The sequence below is a fragment of the Mauremys reevesii genome, linkage group 2, assembly GCF_016161935.1.
Source record: "Mauremys reevesii isolate NIE-2019 linkage group 2, ASM1616193v1, whole genome shotgun sequence".
Classification (NCBI taxonomy): domain Eukaryota; kingdom Metazoa; phylum Chordata; order Testudines; family Geoemydidae; genus Mauremys; species Mauremys reevesii.
In genome coordinates this window covers 250,078,114-250,103,941 of record NC_052624.1, presented here as the reverse complement: position 1 = coordinate 250,103,941, position 25,828 = coordinate 250,078,114, and the positions used below count along the sequence as shown (strand labels likewise).

General features: G+C 41.8%; 3 protein-coding genes across 13 annotated transcripts in view; 1 reads left to right on the top strand and 2 right to left on the bottom strand.

The window, feature by feature from the left end:
* SPAG1 (sperm associated antigen 1) overlaps positions 1 to 3,951 on the bottom strand; it is a 60,225-nt gene extending 56,274 nt beyond the window's left edge. The window contains exons 1-4 of one of the 2 annotated variants that reach the window (XM_039526474.1): positions 3,771 to 3,857; positions 3,672 to 3,736; positions 1,650 to 1,791; positions 774 to 933 (exon numbers count right to left, since the gene is read on the bottom strand). In XM_039526474.1, the coding sequence (XP_039382408.1) occupies positions 774 to 933; positions 1,650 to 1,789 (300 nt within the window). In that variant the 5' untranslated portion in view covers positions 1,790 to 1,791; positions 3,672 to 3,736; positions 3,771 to 3,857. Of the gene's footprint in view, positions 1 to 773; positions 934 to 1,649; positions 1,792 to 3,671; positions 3,737 to 3,770 lie in introns of both variants that reach the window. The other variant, XM_039526473.1, reaches the window with a different exon arrangement.
* A 2,907-nt stretch (positions 3,952 to 6,858) lies between these two features.
* POLR2K (RNA polymerase II, I and III subunit K) lies at positions 6,859 to 15,488 on the bottom strand. 5 transcript variants are annotated; one of them, XM_039521451.1, is made up of 4 exons: positions 15,318 to 15,488; positions 11,067 to 11,130; positions 7,898 to 7,990; positions 6,859 to 7,037 (listed from the first exon to the last, which is right to left on the bottom strand). In XM_039521451.1, exons 2-4 carry the CDS (start codon positions 11,125 to 11,127, stop codon positions 7,015 to 7,017), a joined length of 177 nt encoding a protein of 58 aa, XP_039377385.1. In that variant the 5' UTR covers positions 11,128 to 11,130; positions 15,318 to 15,488; the 3' UTR covers positions 6,859 to 7,014. The 5 variants fall into 5 exon arrangements, with proteins under 5 accessions (XP_039377385.1, XP_039377383.1, XP_039377384.1 ...); XM_039521449.1 differs by lacking the exon at positions 15,318 to 15,488 and adding an exon at positions 13,147 to 13,252; XM_039521450.1 differs by lacking the exon at positions 15,318 to 15,488 and adding an exon at positions 12,733 to 13,128.
* FBXO43 (F-box protein 43) lies at positions 14,561 to 25,571 on the top strand. Of its 6 annotated transcripts, none has more exons than XM_039521445.1 (6): positions 14,561 to 14,622; positions 17,186 to 17,231; positions 21,257 to 22,806; positions 23,813 to 23,915; positions 24,772 to 24,960; positions 25,085 to 25,571. In XM_039521445.1, the coding sequence occupies exons 3-6, from the start codon at positions 21,281 to 21,283 to the stop codon at positions 25,331 to 25,333; spliced, it is 2,067 nt and encodes a 688-aa protein (XP_039377379.1). In that variant the 5' UTR covers positions 14,561 to 14,622; positions 17,186 to 17,231; positions 21,257 to 21,280; the 3' UTR covers positions 25,334 to 25,571. The 6 variants fall into 6 exon arrangements, with proteins under 6 accessions (XP_039377379.1, XP_039377378.1, XP_039377380.1 ...); XM_039521444.1 differs by lacking the exon at positions 14,561 to 14,622 and adding an exon at positions 16,102 to 16,180; XM_039521446.1 differs by lacking the exon at positions 14,561 to 14,622 and adding an exon at positions 16,261 to 16,323 and having other exon boundaries at positions 17,190 to 17,231.
* Positions 25,572 to 25,828: the final 257 nt, after the last annotated feature.

Below are 25,828 nucleotides of genomic sequence, written 5' to 3'. Positions count from 1 at the left end.
TCTCACATGTTAAACCTCAAAATTTCATTAAATCTCTAACCAAAAATAGGAGAGCTCAAAGGGGTCATATTATTAAATTCAAAAAATTCCACAAGTGCTTGATACCTCTCAGGATCAACGCCAGTATGACTCAGTAGCATACTCAACTCCAGTCCAGAAAATCACAGGTTCATATTTCACATTAGGACTTGGCCTTGCATCCAGTTGTGACTGCTGAGATGCCAAACTATTAGAACTGATGTCCTTAAGATGAAACATTAACGCTAAAGGCTCTTCCACCTAAGTTCCCTCTACATTTTCAGCTAGATATGAAATTCTTCAATTCCTGTCCTAACATGTGATGCAGTGTTGATGTGCCCCAACATAATCAGATGCTACATTTTTTCAGTTAAGAGTGATGCATTTCCCTGAATATAGTTTGTAAATACTTTGTGATTCTTCTGAATCAAAGGTGGTGTATACATGTGTCATTATTTGTTGTGGCTGTTAGATGGAAGTTAAAGATTCAGGGGTCCTATTCAAATAAAAAGGATAACTAAGAGAGTTCTGGTCAATATTTCCACACTTAATGAAACAGGTCCTAATGTGCAAGGCCATGTGAACTATTAGCAACTGCAAATTGCTGAATTACTGATATGTAATCAGTAACCAGTCTGAGAACAACAGAGACAATCAAATTCTAAACAGGTTTACTACCAAAAAATCTGATCACTAATTAATTACTTTAATATATTTACATTGCCGTACCATATTAAATTAAAATTATACTTTACCTTCATTTCATCATTAATTTTTTCCCATTCTTCAATTGTAAAGTCAGATGCAGAGGCTGGAGGTTTATCTTTTCGCAGGGCTCTGCTCCCTGGAGCTAAACATTCAATGCGTTTTTCACAGAATAATGTAAGATCGGGGTAATATCCTTCCTCACCAGACCTTAAAGGTAAAACGATGTCACATCATTTAAAAACTAAGCAAAACAAATAAACAATATTGCATTCTTCTCATATATATTATATATATGAATGATACAGTACTGACTACAGAAGACTTTTTTTCTTTGATTAGAAGTTGTTATTACCATCTTACAGAAGTTTGATGACAACTGTAAATTGAGTTGGTGGCCTTGGTCCAGTGTCTAATGGGCAAATGTTCACATGACAAAAAACACTGCAATTAGTACTAACTGTAAATATTCTTAGAGGACCAACACGGCTACAAGAACACTGTACATACAAATATTCTTGATATTCTCACCAAAAATTGCAAGGATTAAATCAGCACAGTGTCTGAAATAAACACACCCCCTCACAACTCCATCCTTGCCACAAATGAGGTACAGTGGTGGAACAATTAGAAGACTCTGCCACTGCTGCTACTCAAGCTGTACCTGTTCTGTGGATTTAACATAGCACTTCTATTTTCAGTGCTGTCAATAAGGAACCTTTCACAAGATTAGTTTCCTTTTTTATTTTAATTTAGAGATTTAACTTATGTTAAGTCACCAACACTTTTAAGATAAGTCAAGTACTGAGCCCAGTACTCTTGGGCCAAATCCTCAGAATCTTACAAATAGATAAACTATTAACCAAAAACAAAATTAAAAAAGCAGTAATGTAAATAATAATGAAGATAGAATTTTAAATGTTTACCTCAATATCCTGAGAATTTTTTCCAGGTGTTTAACATCTGAGCACTTTTCAATGAATTTGTAGTCCAGATGATTAATAGGAATTTGATATGTCTTTGTTGTTCCCTGATCCCACAAAGATGAAACTGGCTGGTCACTCATTCCTTAAAATTTTTTTAAGATAAAACTAATTATTCTGCTGCCTGAAGTGGTACTCAGATATATTTTGAGGCAAATCTGATTTTAAGAAATAGTCCAGCCCTTAATTCACACTTAATCCTTACTCATGCATATAGTCCCATTGGCATGATGAAGGAGTTGCCAATTTGAGGCTCTGGTCTTGCAAACTACTCCACCTGTCCAGAGCCCAACTAACTTCACTGAGGGTCTGGGTGGGCACAAGGATCTATCAGCTTGCAGGACTGATATGACAGATTGTAAACTCTTTGAGGCAAAAAACCATTCTCTTCTATTGTGACCACAAGGTGCCACAAACGCATATAGCATCGCAGAAATAATAATTATAATAATGTAAGCAAAATTAGAAACGTCATAGACTACATATTCAAGTTTCTCCTTTGGAAAACCTTTTGGCTTCTGTTCCTCTCATGCAAGGTAATATACCTGTTAAATGAATATTGCTAATTTATTTTGTCCCTCATAAAGAAAAGGAAATGTATTGAAGAAAAATAATCTTAAAACTACTAGCAAGTTGAGGTAACTAATTTACGTTCCACAGGCATAGACGAGAATAACTTGGAGGAGTTTTGAGGGACTGCCATGCATTTTTAAATGGAGTTGCTGCTGATAGATGTGAAAATGTCTACAAATGTTAATTTGAGTCAATATTGCTGTACTTCAGCCATATTTCTTGTGATCTTTAAAAAAAATCCAAATGGCATGCTATTTTAATAGGAAACATCTAAATTATAAAATGTGGAAATTCCCAGTGGCAGCTTAAGACTCACCAAACAAATTAAGTTTGTACAATACAAAAGAGGCATATCCAGCACTCCCCTCACCAACTCTCATTATCCTCTTTCAAATCCTATCTTAAACCTCTCCCTTGCCATGATGCCTTCAAAACTGTTGACAATGGTTAGACCACTGTGCACTAATACCACCACCTATCATGACCAATATTGTCTCATGGTTTCCTGGTACTCCCCATCTATCTGTCTGTATCCATCTGTTGTTTCTTATCTTATTTAGACTGTAAACTCTTTAGGGCAGGGATTCTTTCTGATCTTTTGTACAGCACCCAGCACAATGGAGTCCTGGTCCATGACAGGCTCCTAAGCACTCCAGTAACACAAATAATGTTTACTCTTCTTTTGCACTGGGTGATACATACAGGTTGAATATTCAAAATTCATTCTTCTCACACCTATGTATTTGTGCAACCTTCTTGTGTTTTTACAATCAGACTTTTCATAGTTCTATCTTTTATTATAATAAAGACAAAGAGCCACATTCTTCCCCTTAAGTAGCACAGGTGCAATGCCAGTCAGTAGGAGTGTTATCATGTAACATCAGCAGAATTGAGCTCAAACGTGTGTTTCTGGTAATCTTTGCAACTCTCACAACAAAGGGAATAATCCCAGCAAAATTCTCTCCGTAGCAGGAGACTATAGACCTGCAAAGCCCGCCCTAGCCTAGCAACTGTTTCTATGTACAGCATGGCTTCTGGCGAGTCCAGTAGCACGGCGTAAGGACCAAACCTCACCACCCAGCCAGGTCGTGGCAGGGGAGATAATACATAAACTCTGCAGCTTGGCCCCTTCCACAGAGGATCGGGAAGCACCAGGAGTCACGCTGCCCTGCCCCCCTTTCACACACAGCGAAACAGCCAGCAGGGCACTAGCTGCCACGCGGATCCATCCCCTCGGGAGGGGGCTACACGCTGTGCGGGAAGCACGCCCCCCCCCCCGAGGCGAGGGCTTTGGGCCGCGGGCCCGCAGCTCCAGCGCACCCCCTCCCATCACAGCCTCCCTGCCCCCTCCACACGCACACCCCACTCTCCAGGCCCGTGCACCCCACGCACCACAGCCGCCCGCATGCACCCCAGGCCCGGCTCCAGCGGAGAACGGCGGGCGGGGGGCTCAGGAGTCGCGCTGGGGACGGGACACCAGCCCTGAAGGAGCGGGGCGGCAGCCCAGGCCGACCCACCTGCCCAGGTGCCCCCACTACTCCGCAGGACAGTCGGCAACTTCGCTCTCGACCTGCGTCCGGAGAGGGCAACCGGGCGCAGGACCCTCCCCCGCCCACTCGGCACATGCGCACGGGGTCGGCCCGGCAGCGCGACCGTTGGAGTCGCGGGGCTGCGCGCGCCCCCCGCCCCCAGAGCTAGGGGCTGGGCCGGGTGTCTGCCTGTCTCCCCGCAGCCAGGCGCTGCTGGAATCGCGGCAACTTGCCCAGCTCCCTCTGCTGCGAGCAGCGGGGCGAGGCGAGGCGTGCCTCGGCCTGCTTTACATGGGTAGCCAGAGCCTGCCGCTGAGGCGGGGCTGAGCAGGGTGCCCTGTCCTCCCCTCGAGCCTGGGAGAAAAGTGAGGGAACTGATGCACGGATGTCGGGGCATCAGCTGCATGTTCTGGGCATCCTAGCCCAGGATCTCCCAGTCAAAGTCAGGGAAAAGCCTGGTGTTTAAGGAGAAAAAGCAAACCTCCACAGCAGCCATCATTACTCGAGCCTGTCCTTCTCAATGGAATGAATTTTGGCAGGTGTATTTTGAAAGAAACTGAGCAGGGGACAGAATGCCAGCCCTGAAGGAGCAGAGTGGGGCAGCAATTCTCACTCCCTTAATTTAGCAAGGTGATGAAATATACTGTCCCATTAAAAAAAAATTAAAGGGTATCTTTATTTAGCAAAAACAACAAAAGTGGAAAATAAAATACCATTAGGAAGCTGCACAAGAGCTCCTAGAAATATTGTTTCCCTTAAAAAAACCAAAAGTTGATTAGTGAAAATGCATCATTTACAAAATTCAAGTTTTTAAAAGAAAGAAAATGAAACAGTTAAGGACATTGGCACAAATCCACAAAGAGACTTATGATGCTCAGTGTCACAACACCTAATACCTAACTTTGGTGCCTAGAAAATCATAGGAACACTAGCATTCACAAAGTCTGAGTTAGGTGCTTCGGCTCCCTATACAATGAATGGGGAAGATAATTGCTTTAGAATGCAATTCCCCAATTCCTGGTACCTGTGTCCAATTGCTCTCTCCTTATAATACTAGCTGTTATAAGCGCTGCCCCTTTCATGGAGATACGCATCTAAGCCTGGGGTCATAGGCAGGCCCCGCCCCTCTCTCTCGCTGCAGTCAGGCCACATAGAGGCCTAAGGTATTTCTTGTGAAAATGAATTAGGTGCCTGCCTCATTCCACACAAAAAAGCTCAATGAGTTAAGTGTTAACTACCTTATAGTTTTAAGCCCAGTGGTTAGAGCACTCACCTGGGATGTAGGAGACCAAGGTTCAATTCCACACTCTCTGTAAGAAAGAATTTGAACAAGAGTCTCCCATACCCCACAAAGGCAGTGCTGTAAACACTCAGCTATAGAACACTGGGCTAGATGGAATTTTGGTCTGACCAAGTATGGTTGGTTTTATGTTCTTACGTGGGAGCTAGGCACCCAGTTCCCTAGATTGAGCCTGAAATGCACATGCCCAGAGGCAGAAACTTAGACACAAAGGGAACTTTTGTCCTGAAATCAGACACAAGGCTATGGCTACACTTAAACTTCAAAGCGCTGCCGCGGCAGCGCTTTGAAGCGCTAAGTGTAGTCAAAGCGCCAGCGCTGGGAGAAAACTCTCCCAGCGCTGTCCGTACTCCACCTCCCTGTGGGGAATAACGGACAGCGCTGGGAGCGCCACTCCCAGCGCTGGGGCTTTGACTACACTGGCGCTTTGTAGCGCCGCAATTTGCAGCGCTGCAGAGGGTGTGTTTTCACACCCTGCTGCAGCGCTGCGAATTTGTAAGTGTAGCCAAGCCCCAAGTCAGTTTAGGTATCTACAGGCTGTGAGGGAAGTTTTGTGGATCATAGTGGAGCCTAAAATTAGGACTTAAGTGCCCAACTAATTCTCAGATTATTCAAACTCAACTCTGAATTTCTTGAGCACTGGGTACTTAATTAGTAAGTTTTTTTCTTCTCCCCAGAGAAGTGATGTCTTCAGATGATAAAGAACTAGGGCTGTCAAGCGATTAAAAAAAAAAATCACAATTAATTGCATGATTAAGAAAATTAATTGCACTGTTAAACAATACAATACCAACTGAAATTTATTAAATATTTTTGGATGTTTTCTACATTTTCAAATGTATCAATTTAAATTATTTTTTTAACGAGCATCATCAGCATGGAAGCATGTCCTCTGGAATGCTGGTTGAAGCATGAAGAGGCGTATGACTCTTTAGTGCATCTGGCACGTAAATATCTTGTGACGCCATTTACAACACTGCCATGCGAATGCCTGTTCTCACTTTCAGGTGACATTTTAATTAAGAAGTGATCAGCATTATCTCCTGTAAATGTAAACAAACTTGTTTGTCTTAGCAATGGCTCAACAAGAAGTACGACTGAGTGGATTTGTAGACTCTAAAGTTTTACATTGTTTTGTTTTTGAGTGCAGTTATGTAACAAAAAAAAAAATCTACATTTGTAAATTGCATTTTCATGATAGAGATTGCACTACAGTACTAGTATGAGACAAATTGAAAAAATACAATTTCTTTTATCATTTTATAGTGCAAATATCTGTAATCAAAATAATATAAAGTGAGCACTGTACACACTTTGTATTCTATGTTGTAATAGAAAGCAATATATTTGAAATTTATTAAATATTGTTTGATTTTTTCTACATTTTCAATTGGTATTTTATTGTTTAACAATGTGATTAATTTTTGAGTTAATTGCAATTAATCAGCAGCCTATAAAGAATACATCATACATTGACACTATTTGTTGTTCTACAGCCGTTTTGCCTAGATTTAGCCCTCAAGCCTACAAAGATTTATGCACGTTTGACTTTATGCAGCAAGTAATCTCTCTGAAGTTTATGGGACTACTCAGTATATAAAGTTAAACATGTTTAAAGTCTCTACGGGAATGGTGTCTTAGTGAGGTTCTGAGATGGGAATAGAAAAATCAGGGAACTTGGACATATTGGGCCAAGTTTAGCTCTGGTGTAAGCAAGCATAACTCCACTGAATTCAAAAGTGAAACTGAATATTTGATATTAAAAACTTTATTTAACTACTTGAATAATTTACAACTGATATCAGAATGAAAAGTATATATTTCTCCACAACAGATGTGTATACAAACCAAAGTTATCAGTATACTAAAACGAACCAGGCCAAAACAGCTACATCTTGAATTCCCATTACCGAGCATCAAAGACAACCACTGTAATAGTTAGAGTTAAAGAAAATGACAGGGGAAAACAAAATTTAAAAAAATACAAATCACAAATCAGTCATGCAAAATGCATCGAGGCTCATTTTTCCAGTTATCGCCATAGTTAGCATTTGTTTGTATGCTTTTGAAAAATGGAATATATTTTGCATGCATGATAGTATCTTCTATCCAGTGTACTTTTTACCTGTTTGCACCGCAATATAAGACTACAAAAGTTACATAACATAAGAACATAAGAAAGGCCGTACCGGGTCAGACCAAAGGTCCATCTAGCCCAGTATCTGTCTACCGACAGTGGCCAATGCCAGGTGCCCCTGAGGGAGTGAACCTAACAGGCAATGATCAAATGATCTCTCTCCTGCCATCCATCTCCATCCTCTGACGAACAGAGGCTAGGGACACCATTCTTACCCATCCTGGCTAATAGCCATTTATGGACTTAGCCACCATGAATTTATCCAGTCCCCTTTTAAACATTGTTATAGTCCTAGCCTTCACAACCTCCTCAGGTAAGGAGTTCCACAAGTTGACTGTGCGCTGCGTGAAGAAGAACTTTCTTTTATTTGTTTTAAACCTGCTGCCTATTAATTTCATTTGGTGACCCCTAGTTCTTATATTATGTGAATAAGTAATAATACAATAAGTTTATTGTATTGTGCTTTAATTAACAAGATCATCACTGAAAATAATTAAGATGTTATATGTTCTTCCTCGCATAAGTACTAGGTTGTAAGACTTTTTTGATACTGGACCAATTCTTCAGTACTATCCCAATTTTTTATTTTATTTATAGCCACTGTCTTCCTCTGCCCACTCAAACAATTTAATAGGCATGTGCGAAAGGATACATCTTTTTGTTCTTTTCTTGTACATTATTCTGTACCCACATTCTCGACACCTGATAGGATCTCTTGCTTTTATTTCATTTTCTGTGTGACATTCTGGGGAGAAAAAAAAAATCTTATTAGACCACTATAACGAGAAATACAAAATGCAAGATGTTATAATTTACTTTTGGAAAAGGTAACAAAATTAAAGATTTGCATTTGTGGCAAACAAAACAACTTTAGTGAATTAATATTACTGCTAAAATCAAGTACTTGATTTCTCTTCAGGGTAAACACTTTTAGCTAACCTGTAAAGTTACAATGTTCGTTCTATTACCTTTAGTGATGATAAAGTATGTGGTATTCAAATTACCTAGAATAAATCTATGGACATATTACAAAAATGTGCTCACAAATAATTGCCCATACTATACTAGCAGCTGAGTGGTATTAACATAGTGCAATCCAAAAATATTATATAGCTGACCAAAGTGACTGTCTGTGCAGCAGGGCCTGTGGTGCTAACAACCATTACTCGCTCTAAAAGGTTGGAGGCACTAAGAAAGATTATGTTTTGTGGAGTACAACCCCTCTCTCTGGTTGCTGCTAAACCAGGGGTGGGCAAACTATGGCCCCCGGGCCACGTCTGGCCGGCCAGCCAACCGATTTAATCTGGCCCTTGATCTCCCGCTGGGGAGCAGGGTCTGGGGCTTGCCCTGCTCCTGCACTCCAGCCAGGGAGCGGGGTTGGGTGCATGGGTGGCAAGCTTGTAGAAATTTTGGTAGGGTTGGGGTGAGGGCTGTGGGGCTGAGGATGAGGGTTCATGATGCGGAGGGCTCAGGGCTGAGGCAGAGGATCAGGGTGCAGGGGGATGACGGTTGGGGCTGGGGATGAGGGGTTCATGCTGCAGGGGGGCTCAGGGCTGGGGCAGAGATTAAGGTGTGAGGGGGATGAGGGTTCTGGCTGGGGCTGGGACCTGCTCCAGGCAGGGACACGGGGAGGAGACCCGCGGGGACCGGGGCCCGATCCAGGCAGGGCCGGGGCAGAGACCCGGCTCCAAATATTGCTGGAGCAGGGCACCCAGCCCTGAATATTCCTGGTGCTCAAGCACCACAAATGTATATAACCTGCCGCCCATGGTTGGGTGCCACTCCGAGCGTACATGCCACAGCTACCAGAAGCAGCGGCATGTCCCCGCTCCGACTCCTATGTTTAGGGGCAGCCAGGAGGTTCTGTGCGCTGCCCCATCCACAGGCGCCGCCCCAGCAGCTCCCATTGACTGGGAACTGCAGCCAATGGGAGCTGCTGGGGCGGCACCTGCGGACAAGGAAGCGTGCAGAACTGCCTGGCTGTGTCTCCACGTAGGAGCCAAAGAAGGGACACGCTGCTGCTTCCAGGAGCTGCTTGAGGCAAGTGCCACCCGGAGCCTGCACTCCTGACCCCCTCCCATGCCCCAACCTTCTGCCCCAGCCCTGATTCCCCCTCTCATCCTCCGAACCCCTCAGTCCCTGTCCGGAGCACCTTCCTGCACCCAAAACCCCTCATCCCCAGCCCCATCCCAGAGCCCACACCTCCAGCCAGAGCCCTCATTTCCTCCTGCACCCCAACCTCAATTTAGTGAACATTCATGGCCCGCCGTGCAATTTCCATATCCAGATGTGGCCCTTGGGCCAAAGAGTTTGCCCACCCTTGTGCTAAACCATCGGCAGGGATGGCTTCTCCTTGGATCAAAGATATTTCTGAAGGACAAAATTATTTTGCCTTTGATTGCTTGAAATGGAAGGTACAGTATTTCAAAAAAAATGCCCCCAGAAGACTAACAGTATTGTAATCCCTTTACAAGTTATTGCATTTGAACCCTGCCATAACAATTTTGGCTAAAAGTAAGTGACCACATGGGCTTTTCTCTGAGATGTGATGGTAGTTTTATTCTTATTTACTCTATAAACATTGCACCACATTACAAACAGAACAGATTATAAAGGTACTTGGAAAGAATGGCAATGTGTGACCTGTGCCCAATGACAGAAGTTCTAAAGAGCTATTTCCACATTATCATCACTCCATGAAGCAAAAATCCATCATATTAGTATAATTATTCTGCACCATTTGCAGTTAGATGGCATGCCACCCTGAGCAAATACCACAACTTACTACTAATAGTGATGTTAGGTTCAGCAGATATTATTTCTCTCCCACACACACGGCATCTACATAGCAGCATTCTACAGATGCCGTTGTAGATCCACAAGCTATTTCAAGGCTCTCTCTCTGAAGTTGTGGATATCAAATTCACCTTTGAATCCATATTTGGTGCGCTGTGTTACGATGTGTTCAATGGTTTGCATGTTCTCACCACAGTCACAGGAAGGGATGTCTGATTTTTGTTCAGATGAGATTCAGCATGGTCCAGTCTGCAGGCGGGGACAGTGGCTTATTGGGTCAGTGATAATGTGCTTGTTTGGAACTGTAGATGAGGTCCAGATACTTTGCCATTCCCTGGCCAGATCCAGAGACATGTGTGGTCCACAGTTTTCACAATTTCAGGCATCGTTGGGGGATGCTGTCCATAGCCTGCCAGATGGGAAGTTCTGGGTAGTCTTCAGCACGTTTATGTTCTGATTGTCAAGCTATATCTTGATGGATAGCTAGAGGTTCAATGTTTGCTAATACAGAAAGCTATGGTAGAAGCATTGATTTTAAAGTCCCCATGATGATTCGCATGGTCTGATTCAACTGCCTACCCACCAATGGGGTATGGCAGCTTCTTGTCCACATCAATGCACAGTACTCTGCAACTAGATACACTAGGGTCAAGGCCGATGTTTGTAGCATCAGGGCAGTGCACTTCCAACTAAAACCCATAACTTTAAAGAACCTGAAGTGACCCTTACATCTGACTAGAAGATCATGGAGGAGTCCTTTCAAAAGTGGCAGCTGAGACCAAAATCATTAGTCTCTACTTTTTTCCACCTTGACAACTGAATCACTGTCAAGTCTGGTTGTGAAACTTGCATTATGAACCAAAGCCAATATACCTCAATGTCATTCCTGACCAATACACTCATCTTTCGGGAACACCTCCAGAAAATAGCCTCTAAAGCAAAGACTTGCAACAATGTTATACAAGAGTTAGCAGGACCAAGCTGGGGATCAGCAAATATTATTAAATGTTAAGAATAAAACCTACCTCCACAAATGTAAATCATTGGCTGTTGCTTTGGAGGCTGAACTTCCTTTTGGGAATCCATATTCTGTCAATAAAAAAAAAAATAAAAATCCATGCTCTTGATTAGAGAGGGAGACAAAGACCTCTGAAGACAGCCCTAACACCAGCCCCATCGTCATTCAATATGCTAGATATCCTTCTTTGGATAAAGCTTGGGGAGCATTAGTCTCTCCCACTAATCAAAGATTTTGCTACAACTATAAAAATATAATCAACTATATATCACTCAAGTCTCAATACACTAACATTGTCATTTTGGGAATGGACAACATCACTACTTGTATATACAGGATAAACCCAACCATACCATTCCACCCACTTAAAACACTGACTAATCCTGCACTACCTTTGATGGACATGCTGGACAGAAACCAGGGGTGAGAATCAGGCAGAAAAGTAGTAGTACTTTGCCTCCCAATCCTAGGGTAACTGGATCTGACTGCCAAACCAATCAATAGTTAACAGGAACTGTTAAATAATCATTAACACCTAATTATACTGAATCAGGTTGAACTCATTTTTGACAAAGTCTGCCCTCACAATGCCAGAATAAGATATTTTTGCACAGAGGATCTAGGTCCTATCTACTCCACAGATTTTTAACAGAGTTTGTAACAATTAGTTGCATCATTGGGTCTAAACACAGTTGTGTCTATAACCATGGTTACTAAGATCTGGAAAGAGGACCAATTAACTCAGTTACACAAGAGATCCTATCCCTACAGCAAAATAACATACTTAGTAATGGTAGACAGCCATGTGCCAACTGAACACACTAGCAAGAGCTGCCATTATTTACCAAACATTAACCACACTGTGTGGATACAAACCAAGTTTAAAGTCAGACATTTCACTAATCGGTTACAGACTGTTAAACGTTATAGCAGCATCTTGTCAATGTATGTTCTGTAGGCAAGCCACCCCCGTCAGTAGCTGCCCAAGAATACACTGATATGAACGTAGTTAGCCAAGGTGATAAGCTCATACACACAGCATGGTGGCACGATTGTGTTATGCTTGCCGCATGGGTGAGACTCCGGTGAAAGTACTGTATCACAAATTGGCTTGACCCCTGTGCAGATCCTATGTGCCTACGGTTGGGTGGCCTGTGTCTTCACAGGGCCAGACCCGGGACCCTGCATCACTTCCACCACGCTCCTCTGCGGAGCACCCTCCCCGTGCAGAGCTGAGGAACCCCAGCAGCTTCACCACGTGTTCAGAACCCGGCCTGCCAGCAGAACAGCGTCTGCCCCTGGGGCGTGGGTCTCTGCTCCGCACCCTCTCCCGGCGGCAGGAGCGCGGCACAGGGGACAATCAATGCGTTGCTGAATAAACGCGCAGACTGTGCCCACCAGAGCGGGTGGGGGCAGGATGCCGCCGCTCGCCCCTGCCGCACGCACAGAGACACCTCTAGCCTCACTCGCGAGGAGGGGCGCCCCCCAACCCCGGCACGGGGAGGGAAGGGGGGGGTTAGAGCACCGCCGCTGGGGAAGACGGGGACAGTAGCCGGCGAGACCTAGATAGCAGCAGGGCCACAGGGGACGGGATGGGGGGATTCGGGAGGAGCCCGGCTTCGAGGAGGAAACGGGGATGGGGGAGGAGAAGAGACACCCAAACTGCTCCGTACCTGTCCGGTGCGGGCTGCGCTCCGCTCGGGCCCAGACTGGGTACGCGACAGACCCCTGCGAGGACACACGAGTCGCGAGGCCTCCTCCCGAAACGCGCAGACGCAGCAATCGGGGCCAGCTCCACCCCAAGCTGCCCTGACGTAGGACGAGGAGGAGTCGAGCTCGGGTGGTCATGGGGGAGGCGCTATTGCTCCAGCTGCTGCGGGGCGGCGTTATTCTAGCCGCAGCCCCCTGGTGCAGGGGCTGTCTGTATCCCCATCCGAAGACCGCTTCCTACCTGGTGCTGTGCCCTGCAATCTATCAGCCCCACTACACTCTCTCGTCTCGCCCTAGCTCCTCCTGCCCCTGGGGGTGTGACTGCTCCTGAGCAGCTCCTCTCCCGTAGGTTGTTCCTGTCTCTCAACCCCCTTCACCTTTATAGTGACTCCTCGCGTAGCTCCTTCACGAAGCAAAAGGGTCAGCAAATACCAATACGTGTTGCCGACTCTCATGCTTTTATCAATAGTCTTGTGATATTTGATGATTTTCTCTACGGCTCAGCTGCTGAAATCAAGAGATTTCATGAGAATCTCAGCTTTATTATTATTAATTAATTGACTTTGGTAAGTAGCTTTTTAGTATTCATGGTTGTGGAGAAAAGTTTGAAAATAGGAAGCAAGTACACCCTAAAGGCTCAGAAACCAGAAAGCAAATAAAAAGAGCCTCACATTTATTATAACATTTTAAATCCCCTGATTTTTAAGTCACTTGTGATTTTGGTGGCCTGATTAATGTGTTTTGAATGTTGACAATTCTGTACTATCTACAACTCCAAAACTATTATAACAATCTGCTTGAGGTGATGTAACAGAGAATTTGACAAAGCTTCCACGGTTAAATGCAAATATAACTATGCATTAAACCAAGGTTGTGATTTTAATTATATAAAAGTAGGAAAAGCAAAGTTAAGGATTTGACAGCAACCCTCTCAACTCTCTTGATTTATACATATGCATTACAATCACGTTTTGTTTTATGATCATGATACATATGTGCATTTAAGTTTATAGATTCCTCAGAATGTAATCAGATAAAATTTCTGAGTGGAGAGGAGAATAAAGATGAATCTGTGTGGATGAAAATCACAAACCATAAGAATACAAATATGCTAGTGCAATTATACTATCAGTCTCCTGAACAAGAAAAAGAATATTGTAGGGAATATCAGGTGTACTGCAGCCATGAATTTCCCACCACCACCCTAGAACTAAGGGACCTTTCAAGAAGTCACAGAGATGGCATAGCAGTGTCACCTTTCTCTTGCAGGAGCTCCCCAGTGCAGTGATCATTCTGAAGGATACTTCAGGGACTGGTGGAGATAGGCTTGCCATGGCAAGGGCAAACCAATGCTTTGAGTAATATGCAATACTGCACAACAGCTCATAAGGGCTATTGCAGCAGGGATGCAAATTAAGGGCTGCCCTAACCTGTGCAAGGGGGCTAGGCCAGTCCCCTGCAATGGGGAACACAAGCCACCATCACCCTTCGATCCACACCAGGAGTGAATCTGGCTTACTGAGCACATAACACGGAGGGAAATTGAGGCAACTGATGCTGAGGTATCACCATTTTTCATTTTGGAAAAAATGAAATATAAACTTGCATATAAATAACTACATGGATTTCATAAGCAAATGCAAAGAAGTTACAATGAATTTGAAGTCTACTGGCCTCAGTAGAATATATTTGACTGTACCTGAGCTGGTCTATATAGCTTGTGGAAAGCAAACATGTGACTCAGACATGATCACATGACTGCAAAATTTTAACTCAAGGAGGGCTGGACTTTGCCTGAAGCTCCTTTTTATATTCAGAAATATATCACTTAAGCTCCAGAGAGAAAGATCAAGGTAAATGAAAATATAGATATATATTGTGTGGGTCTTACCATATTCTCCCACATTAATTAAGACAAACTTTCAAGCTAAAATACAAATATATTTTCAATGTAATAGAATAGGATTTTGTTACCAAATCCGTTTTCAAAAGTTTCAGTGCATACATCAGCAGTCACAAACTAAAATGTGAAAAAAAATGCCAACTGCTCTCTTATTCACAAGCTCAACACAAATTTTAGGCTAAATCTTGTGTATATGATGGTCATTATATAGGTTTAGCCATGGTATCTCAATGCCACAATAATTAAAATTTCCCCTACAAAATACTAAATAAATATTGTAGAACATTCAGTGTACATTCAGCACTGCCATTAAGAATTCTACCAGCATTCCCAAATGCTGAAAGAAATTTAGTTTTGTCTGATTAAATTATCAAAATTTTTAAAATGTTTTCTACATTTGAATTAATCTTAAAAATATTGTTAAAGGAGTAAGAAATGTACTGTAAAAACAGAGCTAAGAATCACACAACTCACATGTATAACAACTTTTCCATTATTAGTATAATATTTATTTTTACCATAGCACCAAAATTCTCTCCCCACCAAAACTTCAAATCTTAAAATAATCCAAAATTTTTGATAGAGGAAAAAAATTTAAAGTGCACTCTTGCAGTCACACACTAACAATAAAAAGTGGTGATTTACCCAGCCAATCTCTGTAAGTGTCCTTAACCAGTATCAGCAGTGTCCATTCAGCCTCTTCCAATTAACTCAGTCATTATTTCTTTCCAGTACACTTTAAGTGCATTAAACTAGAGTTTTTTACAAACTCATAAATTGTCCCCCACCAGTATTGCTCCTTCAGGGTCCATTCATATTGTCAAGGTAATTTATTCATAATCCAACCTTAAGAAAAGTCACTTTAACCATATAATTTGATTGAAAATGAGGTTTAATAAATTAAGCAATAAATTGATTAATTATCTAACTTGTTCCCTTGAGAGAACTTGGGGTTTGAAAAAGCCCCCTGACGTGTAATTATCTGGGACATTCCCTTTGGTGTAGTTTAAGTGCCAAAAACACGTGGTTTGGATCTGTAAAAGAAGAAGGTGGGAGGGGTGTGTGAAGAGTAAGGTTAAACATGCTCACTGCTTAATTTATTTTAAATATTCAGCATATAAAAGTTAAAAAAAACTGTTGCTTTTTTCCCCCGAAAGCTGATTATTTCCTCCCTTTTATGAGATATTTTTTGTTTTGAGGTGAATATGTTGTTAGTCTAAATCACCCTGATATGTCATGTTCAGTTCTAGTCTGGATACTCTACAAATGTTTGTTGCGGGACTATCAGTTACAAATGTGTAGGCTAATTTGAGTTAATTGGCAATCATCCAACTCAAGTTAATTTCTATAGTATAGCTATATTGGTCGTGCAGACAGGGTTTAGCTCCTTTAAAAACATTTTGTTTGGCCATGCTCGAAGCTAGGCTCCTAAAGGTTTCACACTAGGGTGAAGCCTCGTCACCTCAGACAGGCTGTCTAGAAGCAGTACCCCCTTGGGGTGACTAGAGGTGCGGGGGGGGGGGGGGAGAAGGGAGAGACATAGCCATATAAAAGTGCGGGAAAGAGAAGCAGCAGCCCTACACAAGTGGGAAGAAGTAGGAAAACGAGCCTAGCCGAGGGGAGGGAACGAGGAGGCAAAAAGCCTCCGAAGGTGCAGTGGGGATGGACACAGCCCTGGAAGTATTGAGGGTGGGGAGAATGGGGGTCGGTCTGTGCAACAGAGCTCCCTCAGATGCCCCCGTCACACGCACTGTATATTTCCTGACTGACTACTGGGGGGTGGAGGGGAATTACAGAGGTAGTCTCCCTCCCCCACGCCCCCTTTACTGGGTTTGCTCCTGGGCCCTTCTTTGCTCTGGCCCCCGTGCCAGCAGGCAGCACTGAGGGGGAGGAGGGAAAGCTACATCGGTTGATAAGGGCGGGCAGTTCAAATCCAAGCGAGGGAAACCAACAGCAGCCGCATGCGGGGAACTAGTGCTGGCTAGAGGCGGCGGCTCCTCACCAGGGCAACGCGGTGGGGCTGGGGGCCAGAGAGGCTCGGCGCTGCCTCGGGAAGAAGCAGAGAGCAGCGCCCCGCGGGGACCGCAGGGTCGGTGCCCCTCACTGCTCCCAGTCCCGCTTGCAGCATGTTGTTAACTTCAGTCCCTATCGCTCAGCCCCATTGACCCCCTCGGAGAAGCCCCATGATTGTGGGGCAGAAATTTCCCTTTGCCCACTGAGTTGCCGGAGAAGGATACGGGGGTGAAGCTCCTGCCTTCCTGGGGCCCATCATTCAAGGTGACTGAGTGTCCTACAGGTGTTATTCCTTGGGTGGTTGGTCTAGTCAATTAGCCTTGTTGCTGCTGTTACGGGCACTAACTGCGGAGGTTACAGCTAATAAATACATAGACTAATTGGTTAAATTGTTTTGTGACTTGAACATATTTTGCCTCTGAGCTGCCTAATGCCTTTGGAATGCATTGATTTGTTTTTGCTCCTGCCTTTGCCTTATTCTGGAACGCTGTTCGCATCAGACAGTACTTCGTCAGCCCAGGATCTCAAATTGCTTCCCAAAGCTGGGTAAGTAGCATACCCATTGTGCAGGGGGGATTAGCTACAGCATCCTCCAGAGTAATTAATATTGTTGGGTTGTAATGACTCATTTGGGGTCCATTAGATTGGGATACTTGCACAGCTTGATGAATGTAGGAGCATCTTCAGGTAAAGTTTGTTTGCTGCAGAGACTAGACAATTTAAATACTGGAAAAGACTATTCATCTCTGTACCAAGAATGCTTCTCCATCCCTTTGTTGAAAATAGCAGGTGCACTGAGAAAGGAGGACAGAAATAAGTTTGGTGATGCCGGTAATGTACACCTTTTATATTACTAATCTAAAAGAAGCTTGTGGCAGTTCAGAACCCAGTCCTCTGACTGGTAGTTCTTTGTTATAGCCACTATGCTCTTTTGTTTCCCAGTAATCATTACATCCTTGAGCCACTTCATAAGAGGGATCTTCACATGGAACACCTCCTCTCTAGACATCCTAATCCTCCCATATCTTGGTTCTCTAAATATTTCTTTCTGTAGACTGTCAGGAAGCACTCTGTGGCTTATTGGTGGTCCATTAACCACCATTTGAGAGCCACTGTGTTTGAGAGCCACTGGTGCTCCTGCCAGGGAGTGGGGTCAGGGCATGGGGGCTTGCTCCCCGCCCCAGCAGGAAGGTGCTTGAAGCAGGGTAAATCTCAGTGCCCTGACCCAGCTTCCCTGCAGGAGTGCTGAGTGGGTTGGGGCATGGGGCCCCAATTGGCCAGCCCCCCCCCCCAATACGCTGGGACCAATGGGCACAGCCCTGTTGGCCCAGTGGCTAATCTGCCACTGGTTCACCATGCCTCAGTTTTCTCACATGTGAAATGGGGATAATGACACTTCCTTTTAAAAAGTACTCTGAGATCTATGGTTGAAAAGTGAAATGTACCATCTAAGTATCATTAGGCTAGTAAATTATTGGATTTAACCATGTTTCCTTTTGTTAAAAGAGAAAACTCTCTTATGAAAACACCAAATCTAGAACAACTTGAATAAAGAAAATTTTGAAAAAGGGAAGTTTTACTAAGGGAGGTTTTAACTGTCTCACTGAATTACAAAGAAAAAATATTTCACTCCAGTGGGAGATATCAATCCTCAAATGAAATGAGACTTGCTTTGTATGAATTTGATGCATAAATGTATATTAGTACGTTTTGAAAAGTTTTTTTCCCCTTTTAATGTTGGATTTGCAACATTATGCCCTCAATCCTGCAAAATCTTATGCACAAGCTGAACTTTACTACTGTAAGTATTCCCACTGAAATAAAAATCAAATATGTGCATAAAGGTTTGCAAGATTGGGGTGCGGGTTAGGAAGTGTTACCAAGAATGATTATGGATCATGTTCTGTTTGTCTGCTCTATTGCAGTGTTTCTCTCCTACAATTTTAAGAATATATAGTGTTGTCAATCCAAGAAAGTGTATAAGAAGCTCAGAAGTGCTCTTCTCTTGGCCCCCCCTTTTCCTCCCACCCCCCACATTTTTTTGGTTAAGTTTGTAGTGCTTTGGGATATTATTTTAATGTGGCAAAAATAATTTTTGCCTTATCTCTCTGCCAGTTCAGATCTCTGTAACAGTGTTACATGAGTTCTTCCCCCCGCCCTTTTTATACCTTCTGTTCCTTTTGAGACAAAGAGAAATGATCAACTTTTACTTCTTTTAAAAGTATAGCATCCTAATTACAGCTTTTGATATCCTCTGCTTTCAGTTATTTGTAATGTTAGAGCTAACAGTAAATATTGTCCTCCCCACCCACCCCTCCACCTTTCCCGCTGTATTTTGACTGTATTGGAAAGCAAGGCCCAGATCCTGCAAACACTTATGCACATGCTTCACTTTGAGTGCATGCATAGTCTCATTAAATGCAATGGAACTATAAATGTGTTTAAAGGTAAGTATGTACAGTATCTATGTTTTTGCAATATTGGAGCCTTGAATGGCTATTTTAAAAGCTATTTAAAACTATTTAGCAATTAAGTCTAAAACAGCTTTGATTCCTTCCCTTCTAGAAGGTTTTCTGCATCTTTTTGCAGGCAGAGTGCCTTTCAATGCATCTGGCTGATTCATATTGCTTCCCTCAGCATGTTTCTGTTGTGTAGTCTGTAGGGGCTCTGCTCTGAGCACTCCCAAAATGTTCATCTAGGTCTACCGAATCCCTGTGTCCTGTTCTGATCCGCTTACTCTGGAGGTGTTTGGACCTCTTGCATGTGGTCCTCCGCCTCTGTTGGTCCCAATACAAGCCTGGTCATATATCATCTCCTCTTTACCCTAACCTACACTTACAAGCATTTATTATCCTACTGGCAAAACCCTATCTTCCATGTTACTGTTCAGTCTTTTGCCTCATCACCAGCCAGTACTCTGTGTCTGCCTTATCCTTGCCCTTTACCTAAGCGTTAGTTCCCCAAACGCTGTGTGCTGTGGCCTTGTTACTACAAAATAAAACTCTCCCCTTTACACATCCACCACTAGCAAATGGAATTTAAAAAAAAAACACAAAAAATAACCTTTCATCTTTGGGATATTGGGTAATTCAATGCCCCAAATCCATCAAAGGATAATTCTGCATAACAGGGTGGCACAACTACTTTTTTTTCTAGTAGTGGGAGGCCCAATTGGCTCAGGGTTCTTGGTACACTGAAGACATCCCACTCTGGTAAATGGCCCATGAAGATATATTTTTGTCTGGTATGAGAGACCAGTGACAATCTCTAGGTATATTTCCCAATTTACTAGAGTTAGAAACTATTATACACCAACACAAAGCTTGGAATTAAAAGATGTGTAACTTTTTGCTAGCTTTGGTGGCTCATGAGATCTTTGTCCTTATAAGAATATTTTGAATAATGTAACCATGTCAGCTGTGTCCTGGGCTTGCAAAATAGTAACCTGGTCTATGTCCTTGCCAGTCTGACCTGGGAAGGAGAGGGAATACTTTTTTATATCGTTATAGAAATAGCAATCAATGCCTCAGGTAATCACATCCTTCAGAGAGAAATCACATAAGTACCTAAGAGCTTCTGTTGTTCCCTTGAAAAGAATGTGTCCTTTCTGACTGTGCAAAAAGCTTATTACCATAGGGCAGAGTATCTTTTTCTTCCCACATACATGGGGAGAAGGCTAATTAGTTCTCCAGTGCCCATAAATTGTATAACCACAAGGTAGGAGCTAATTACCCCAGATCACCAAGAGACTGAGCAGAAATTCTTGGTGATTTCTGTTCAAAGTTGTAAAGAAAATGTCTTGAAGCAGTGTAGTGACCAACACTAGACTGTCCCTTTTGTGTAACTGGAACTCAACTGTTTCCAGTGTTGAAGGACTGAAGGATCTGAATAAATTTATGAAAGCTTGCTGACACTCTAGACAATTAGTTAGGATTATCAGCCACCAGGGCTCCCTCTTTCTTTAAACAAACCAAAAGCTTTTGTGGCAGTTTTTCTTTTTCCCCCATCTTTCCATCAGCACTAATAAAATAGATTAATTCATGAGTTTCAATCCCCTGTTGGCTCTGAGGAACTGAACTGGCAGAAAGTAGAGGGACTCTATGTACATGAAGGGTGAAATTCTGACCCTATTGAAGTCAGTAGGAGTTTTGCTATTCACCTCAATGGGGCCAAAATTTTGCCCATTGTCTATGATCAGACTGAACCCATTCTCCATGGATGATGATTGGTAGATCAGCTATCTGATCAGATGTGTTTTTTCACTTACTTTGTTTCTCTTATGCCATGTTTTTTAAGATGTTCATCCCCATTATTTTACATCAGTAAAATATTTACTATCTATTTATCTTTTTTAAAATATCAATAGTGCATCCATCATGCTAGAGTGTGAGTGCTCTTTCCACAGAGATGCAATAAAAATATTTTTCACTATGGTTACTATTTTGATGGTGAAAATATTTAAATGAAAAGAAATCATCTTAGATATAATTTGATATCCATTGGTAACTGTATTTAAAATAAGTTCTTTATGGCTCATTCTAGAGATAAAATGCTGTCTTCACTTTTTACAGAATCAGAGAAATTCCAAGTGAAAGATGTCAGAAAGTCGCTCAGTGCTGTCTATTCTTAAAAGAGGCAGGTTGACTTCTCCCAGCAACAATGTGAAATACTCCAGCTTTAAAGACTCTTGTTCCACCTCCATATTTCATGATAGTGGATATAATGTATCATTAAAAGACCCTAGCTTTGATCATACTGATGCAGAACATAAAGATGAACTGAGTGCAAGACATCTATCATTACTGCATGAGTATTCTGAACATTCACACCCTAATTTAGTAATTCCAGTGTTGTCTCCCATCGAAAATGGAAAGAATTCTATCTCCTTATCTGAAAGAAAAGAGGCAAATGTAGCTACAGATTTTTTTGAAACTCCTAAAGTAAGTAAAAAAGACTCATCACTGCGTAGGAGACTGCTTCTGTCTAAAACTGCTTTGGGAGGCACTGTAGGATGCTTTGAAAGACAAGCCAATTCTTCGGATTGCAGTAGGAGAAAAACATTATCTCATGTTCTCAGTTTTGAAGAAAGACTTTCAAAAAGTTCTTCATATTCTCCAAGAGATAACACATATAAACCTTTAGCTACTAGCACTTTAAAAACTGAGGAGTTTAGTCCTGCTTGCCAAAAATTGAGGCTTGCCTTTTCACAGCAAAGGACTTCTACAGTAGATGATTCCAAATGTAAAAACAATTTGTTGTCAGAACCTGAATGTTTATCTCCAATTCACCATAATAATTCTAAGGATACTATTATTGACAAGACTCCTAATGAGTTCAGTGATAGTGCCCTTACAAGCATTAATGATGAAAGCACCTACCTGGAATTGCTTAGAACCCCTATGTGTTGTATGTTGTCTGAGACAAATGAGGATAAATTTCTGACTCCAGTCAGCAACCTAATAGCAGATTTTAACTTTGATTTACTTGACACAAATACTCCCCCTACTCATGTGGTAAGTGACTTGGACCTTTCGGTGCCTGAAGACAGTGGGTTTAATTCCCTTGGCTTAGATAAATCAGAAGATTCCTCTTCAGATCATGAAGGATCTTTCCAAGAACTCCTTCAAAAACAGAAGGAAGTTTCCAAACTTCTGGATGCTAAAAGAAAGTTAAGAAAACTAGACCGAGTGAGGAGGTTATCCACCCTTCGGGAACGGGGTTCACAGTCAGAGACAGAGGAAGACTATGATGCTAAGCTAATTAATTCAGAATATAAATTAAAAGTAGCAAGAGACCCTGCCAGTGAAGACAGTGGATTGGTTTTTAATGAGGAGAATAGTGGAGATTTGATTCTAAATCTTGGGGATTTATCAAGAACACCTGCTTTACAAGTAGTCCATGAAATCTTCATGCGAAGCAAAAGAAAAATACCAGAGCGAAATGGACTCTTGGAGAACACTGAAAGAGCTGAAATGTCTGTATTAGAATATATTCTTGCTGGACTCATAGGCAAGAAAATGGGCCTTGAAAAATTAGATATTTTAACAGAATTAAAATACAGAGATTTAAAGCATATTCTTGCTATAGTTTTAGGTGCTTTGACTGTGGAAAGCCTATGCAGGTAAGAAATACAACTATATACTCTTTTTTTCAAAATTTTGAAAATAAGTTTTTTTCCCCTGCTAATGAGTTGGGGAGCTGGAACAGTGGCCTGAACAGTATTACTCCCATGTAACAAAAATAACATTAATTTATTACTGATGTGTTTGAAGTAACAAAGAGATGAAAAATGTCACTTGTAATTAAGTTCTATCTAATAATAAAGACTTAGGGTATTGATTCCCATTTTTTTTGGTAATCAGTGAAAATATTAATAAATGTTAAGCTCAGCTCATTTCCCAGCGCATCAGTTTATGATGGTGCAATAGTTTGTTGTAAGTCTAAAATATTAGTTTAGTAAGAAATATCAGTAGCATAACAAGACCCCAGAGACTTCTAGTGTTATAATAGGTTAGGGGCCCCCTTCCCAGTTCCAAAATTCGCCTCCCTTCAGTCCTTCCCCCGCCCCAGCCTCAATCTAGCCCCCTCACCCTGTCACCTAGCTCCTCTTCAGCTCCCTGCCTATCCAGATACCTAGCTTCTCCCTCAGCTTCTACCTCCTTCAGTCCAGCCATAGCTCCCCCAGGCCTGATGCAATCCTCCCACCTTGGTCACCTCCAGCCCTCCCCCCACCACGCTCAGCAGCTCTGATCCAGCCCCCTAGTTCTTCTCTAACCCTTTTCCCCTCAGCTCTCAATCCGCCTCACTCTCCTACCTCATGCAAAGCAGTCAATGATTTTTTACCTTGTGTTCTGTCTCAGGAGATGAGCCCTCCCTTACCCCATCTCCTGTATTTAATTCCACATGGTGATGGAGAAGAATATGTGAGGCAATGTTATGTTTCAAGTCAAGTCTGTAAAGTGGAGTTTGTTACAGTATATTGCAACATTCTGCAAAATGATTGATTCATTTTAAGTCATGATAAAATCAAAGGAGTTAATTTTTAGTATTAGGATCTTAAACTATACCACTTGTAAAAACTTAAGCAAGATTTAAAAGGTGGATGATATTTTTTTGTTTTGTTTCAGTATTTGGAAAGTAAGCAAGAACTGGCGTGAAATTGTTATACAAGACAAAAATGCATATCTCAGGAGAAAGCTGTACATAAAACAGCTGAAGGCGGAAGCTGGGGTAATGTATCTCCCAAAGGGAGTATTTTTCTAAATATAGGGCGTGTTGGAAAGATTTGGGGAGAGGGGAAGAATGTAAAGATCCTAGCAAACTGCAGAAATCTCCCAGCTGACTATGAGAGTTGTAAAATCTTTACCCAGTAGGTATGACTCAGAATACACGCAGAGACCTATTCTGAGTAAAAAATGTCATTTTTAGTCTTTTTACTCTAGCCACGCTTCAAGGAGAATGTTTAAAACATGTAGTGCTTGGAATCAATAGGATTTTTCTCAAATTATAACAAATTTAAAGCGAACCAGGTTTTGGGTTTAAAATCTTGTCCCTTCCTCTTAATCTCTCATATGCCCCATTTCAACACCTCCTTTTTTTCTTATTCCATTTTAATCCCAGCTTGCAGGTCCAGTAGGACTAAAATTGTGACTCCTTCCCAATTGTTTGATTTGTTTTTTTTCTTTGTGGCTTAACTTACCTCTAGGGTAGGGATTCCTTGAAGTGACCTGATGTGAAGTGACTATCCTATAAGCAGTTGTAAGTGTTTCCTATTCAGATTTCTGAAGTAGGAAAGATATCAGAGAGAGTTGCAGGGAGAGATGAGGTCTTCTAAGTGGTAAAGGAGAATCTATTTGGTCACCCTGAACTGATATTTATAGACCACAATATTTCCTCCTGTTTTGTCCACCTGTCCATTAAATACTAAACTTGTACTTGAAGAAATTTACACATTTTGTACCTCTTTATTGTGAAAAATAAAAATAGTTCTTAAACAAAAACAAACAAAGCTATATTAAACAAAGCCCTGGTTATCTTGATACTCATTTAAGCTGATTTCTCTTCTTATAATCATCATCTGTAACAGGGATGTCTCTTGCATGTTGAAGATGCTGCCACAAGACTTAATATTCTAAGTAGATCTGCTCTAAGACCTGTTCAAGCTCAAGCTAAAACTGTTGTGTCACAAACACCACCTTCTTGCAATGAGCTTTTAACACCTACAGGATGCAGCTCTGTTCCCCAGTCAACTAGTAAACAGGAAGAGTACCTTAAGGTAAGCAATGTAGCCAGGTGTTAGCATTGAAAATAAAGATTTCTTAAGACGAATCTTAGACTTCTTAAGATGTACAGTCAAGAACTGCAGGCATTAAATGTTGTTTTCTCCCCTCTTGACACAGATTGCCAAAACCCTTTTTATTGATGAAGCTTTAAAACCTTGTCCAAGATGTCAGTGCCCAGCTAAGTATCAGCCCTTAAAGAAAAGGGGACTATGTAGCCGAGAAGCCTGTGCATTTGACTTTTGTATTTTGTGTTTGTGCACCTTCCACGGATCAAAAGAATGCAGTAGTTCATCTGCAAAGCAGCGACATAAAAAAGATGCTCTTCCAGGAAGTGCCCAAAGCAAGAGAAATTTAAAACGACTCTAAATTTATCAGGAACATAGGTTTCCCTGCTCTCTCTCAATTTTTGATCTTGTCTATATTTTTTTATTAATTATGCATATTTTGAAAGTAATATTGTCATTTTGCCCAATAATTAAGCTGATGATTTCTCATGTACATATCTTAAATTAACTTAGTGTATTTTGGTAAGTTTTTTTTGAAAAAAGTGAAAAAAATTTTAAACTTTTAATGTCTTGTTTTACCCGTCATGTAGCCAGACACTTCCAACATCTTAATTTTTCAATAAAGTACTTTCAATATAGTCTTCTAAAATATCTATTTTACATCACTTGAAAATTTAAAGTTGTGATTCTTGTCTCAATGGCAAATTAAAGAGAATGAATCATTAAAACTTTCTTTTCTATAGGTTTTGTTATGAGACACTTTTAAAACTACAGTTTTTAAAAACATGCTGCGATGAAGCATTAGATAAGCACTGACTCAGAGGAAATACTACCACCTAGTCAATAGACAATGCTG

Excerpts from the sequence above, each read along its gene's own strand:
- FBXO43 (XM_039521445.1), top strand. The coding sequence starts at position 21,281 with ATGTCAGAAAGTCGCTCAGTGCTGTCTATTCTTAAAAGAGGCAGGTTG. Across the intron at positions 23,916-24,771 it reads AGCTGAAGGCGGAAGCTGGG|GGATGTCTCTTGCATGTTGA; the intron begins GTAATGTATCTC and ends CATCTGTAACAG. Across the intron at positions 24,961-25,084 it reads AACAGGAAGAGTACCTTAAG|ATTGCCAAAACCCTTTTTAT; the intron begins GTAAGCAATGTA and ends CTCTTGACACAG.
- POLR2K (XM_039521449.1), bottom strand. The coding sequence starts at position 13,224 with ATGAGAGTCGGCAACACGTATTGGTATTTGCTGACCCTTTTGCTTCGT. Across the intron at positions 11,131-13,146 it reads CGCGAGGAGTCACTATAAAG|AATATGGATTCCCAAAAGGA; the intron begins GTGAAGGGGGTT and ends TTTTATTGACAG. Across the intron at positions 7,991-11,066 it reads AATGATTTACATTTGTGGAG|AATGTCACACAGAAAATGAA; the intron begins GTAGGTTTTATT and ends TTTTCTCCCCAG.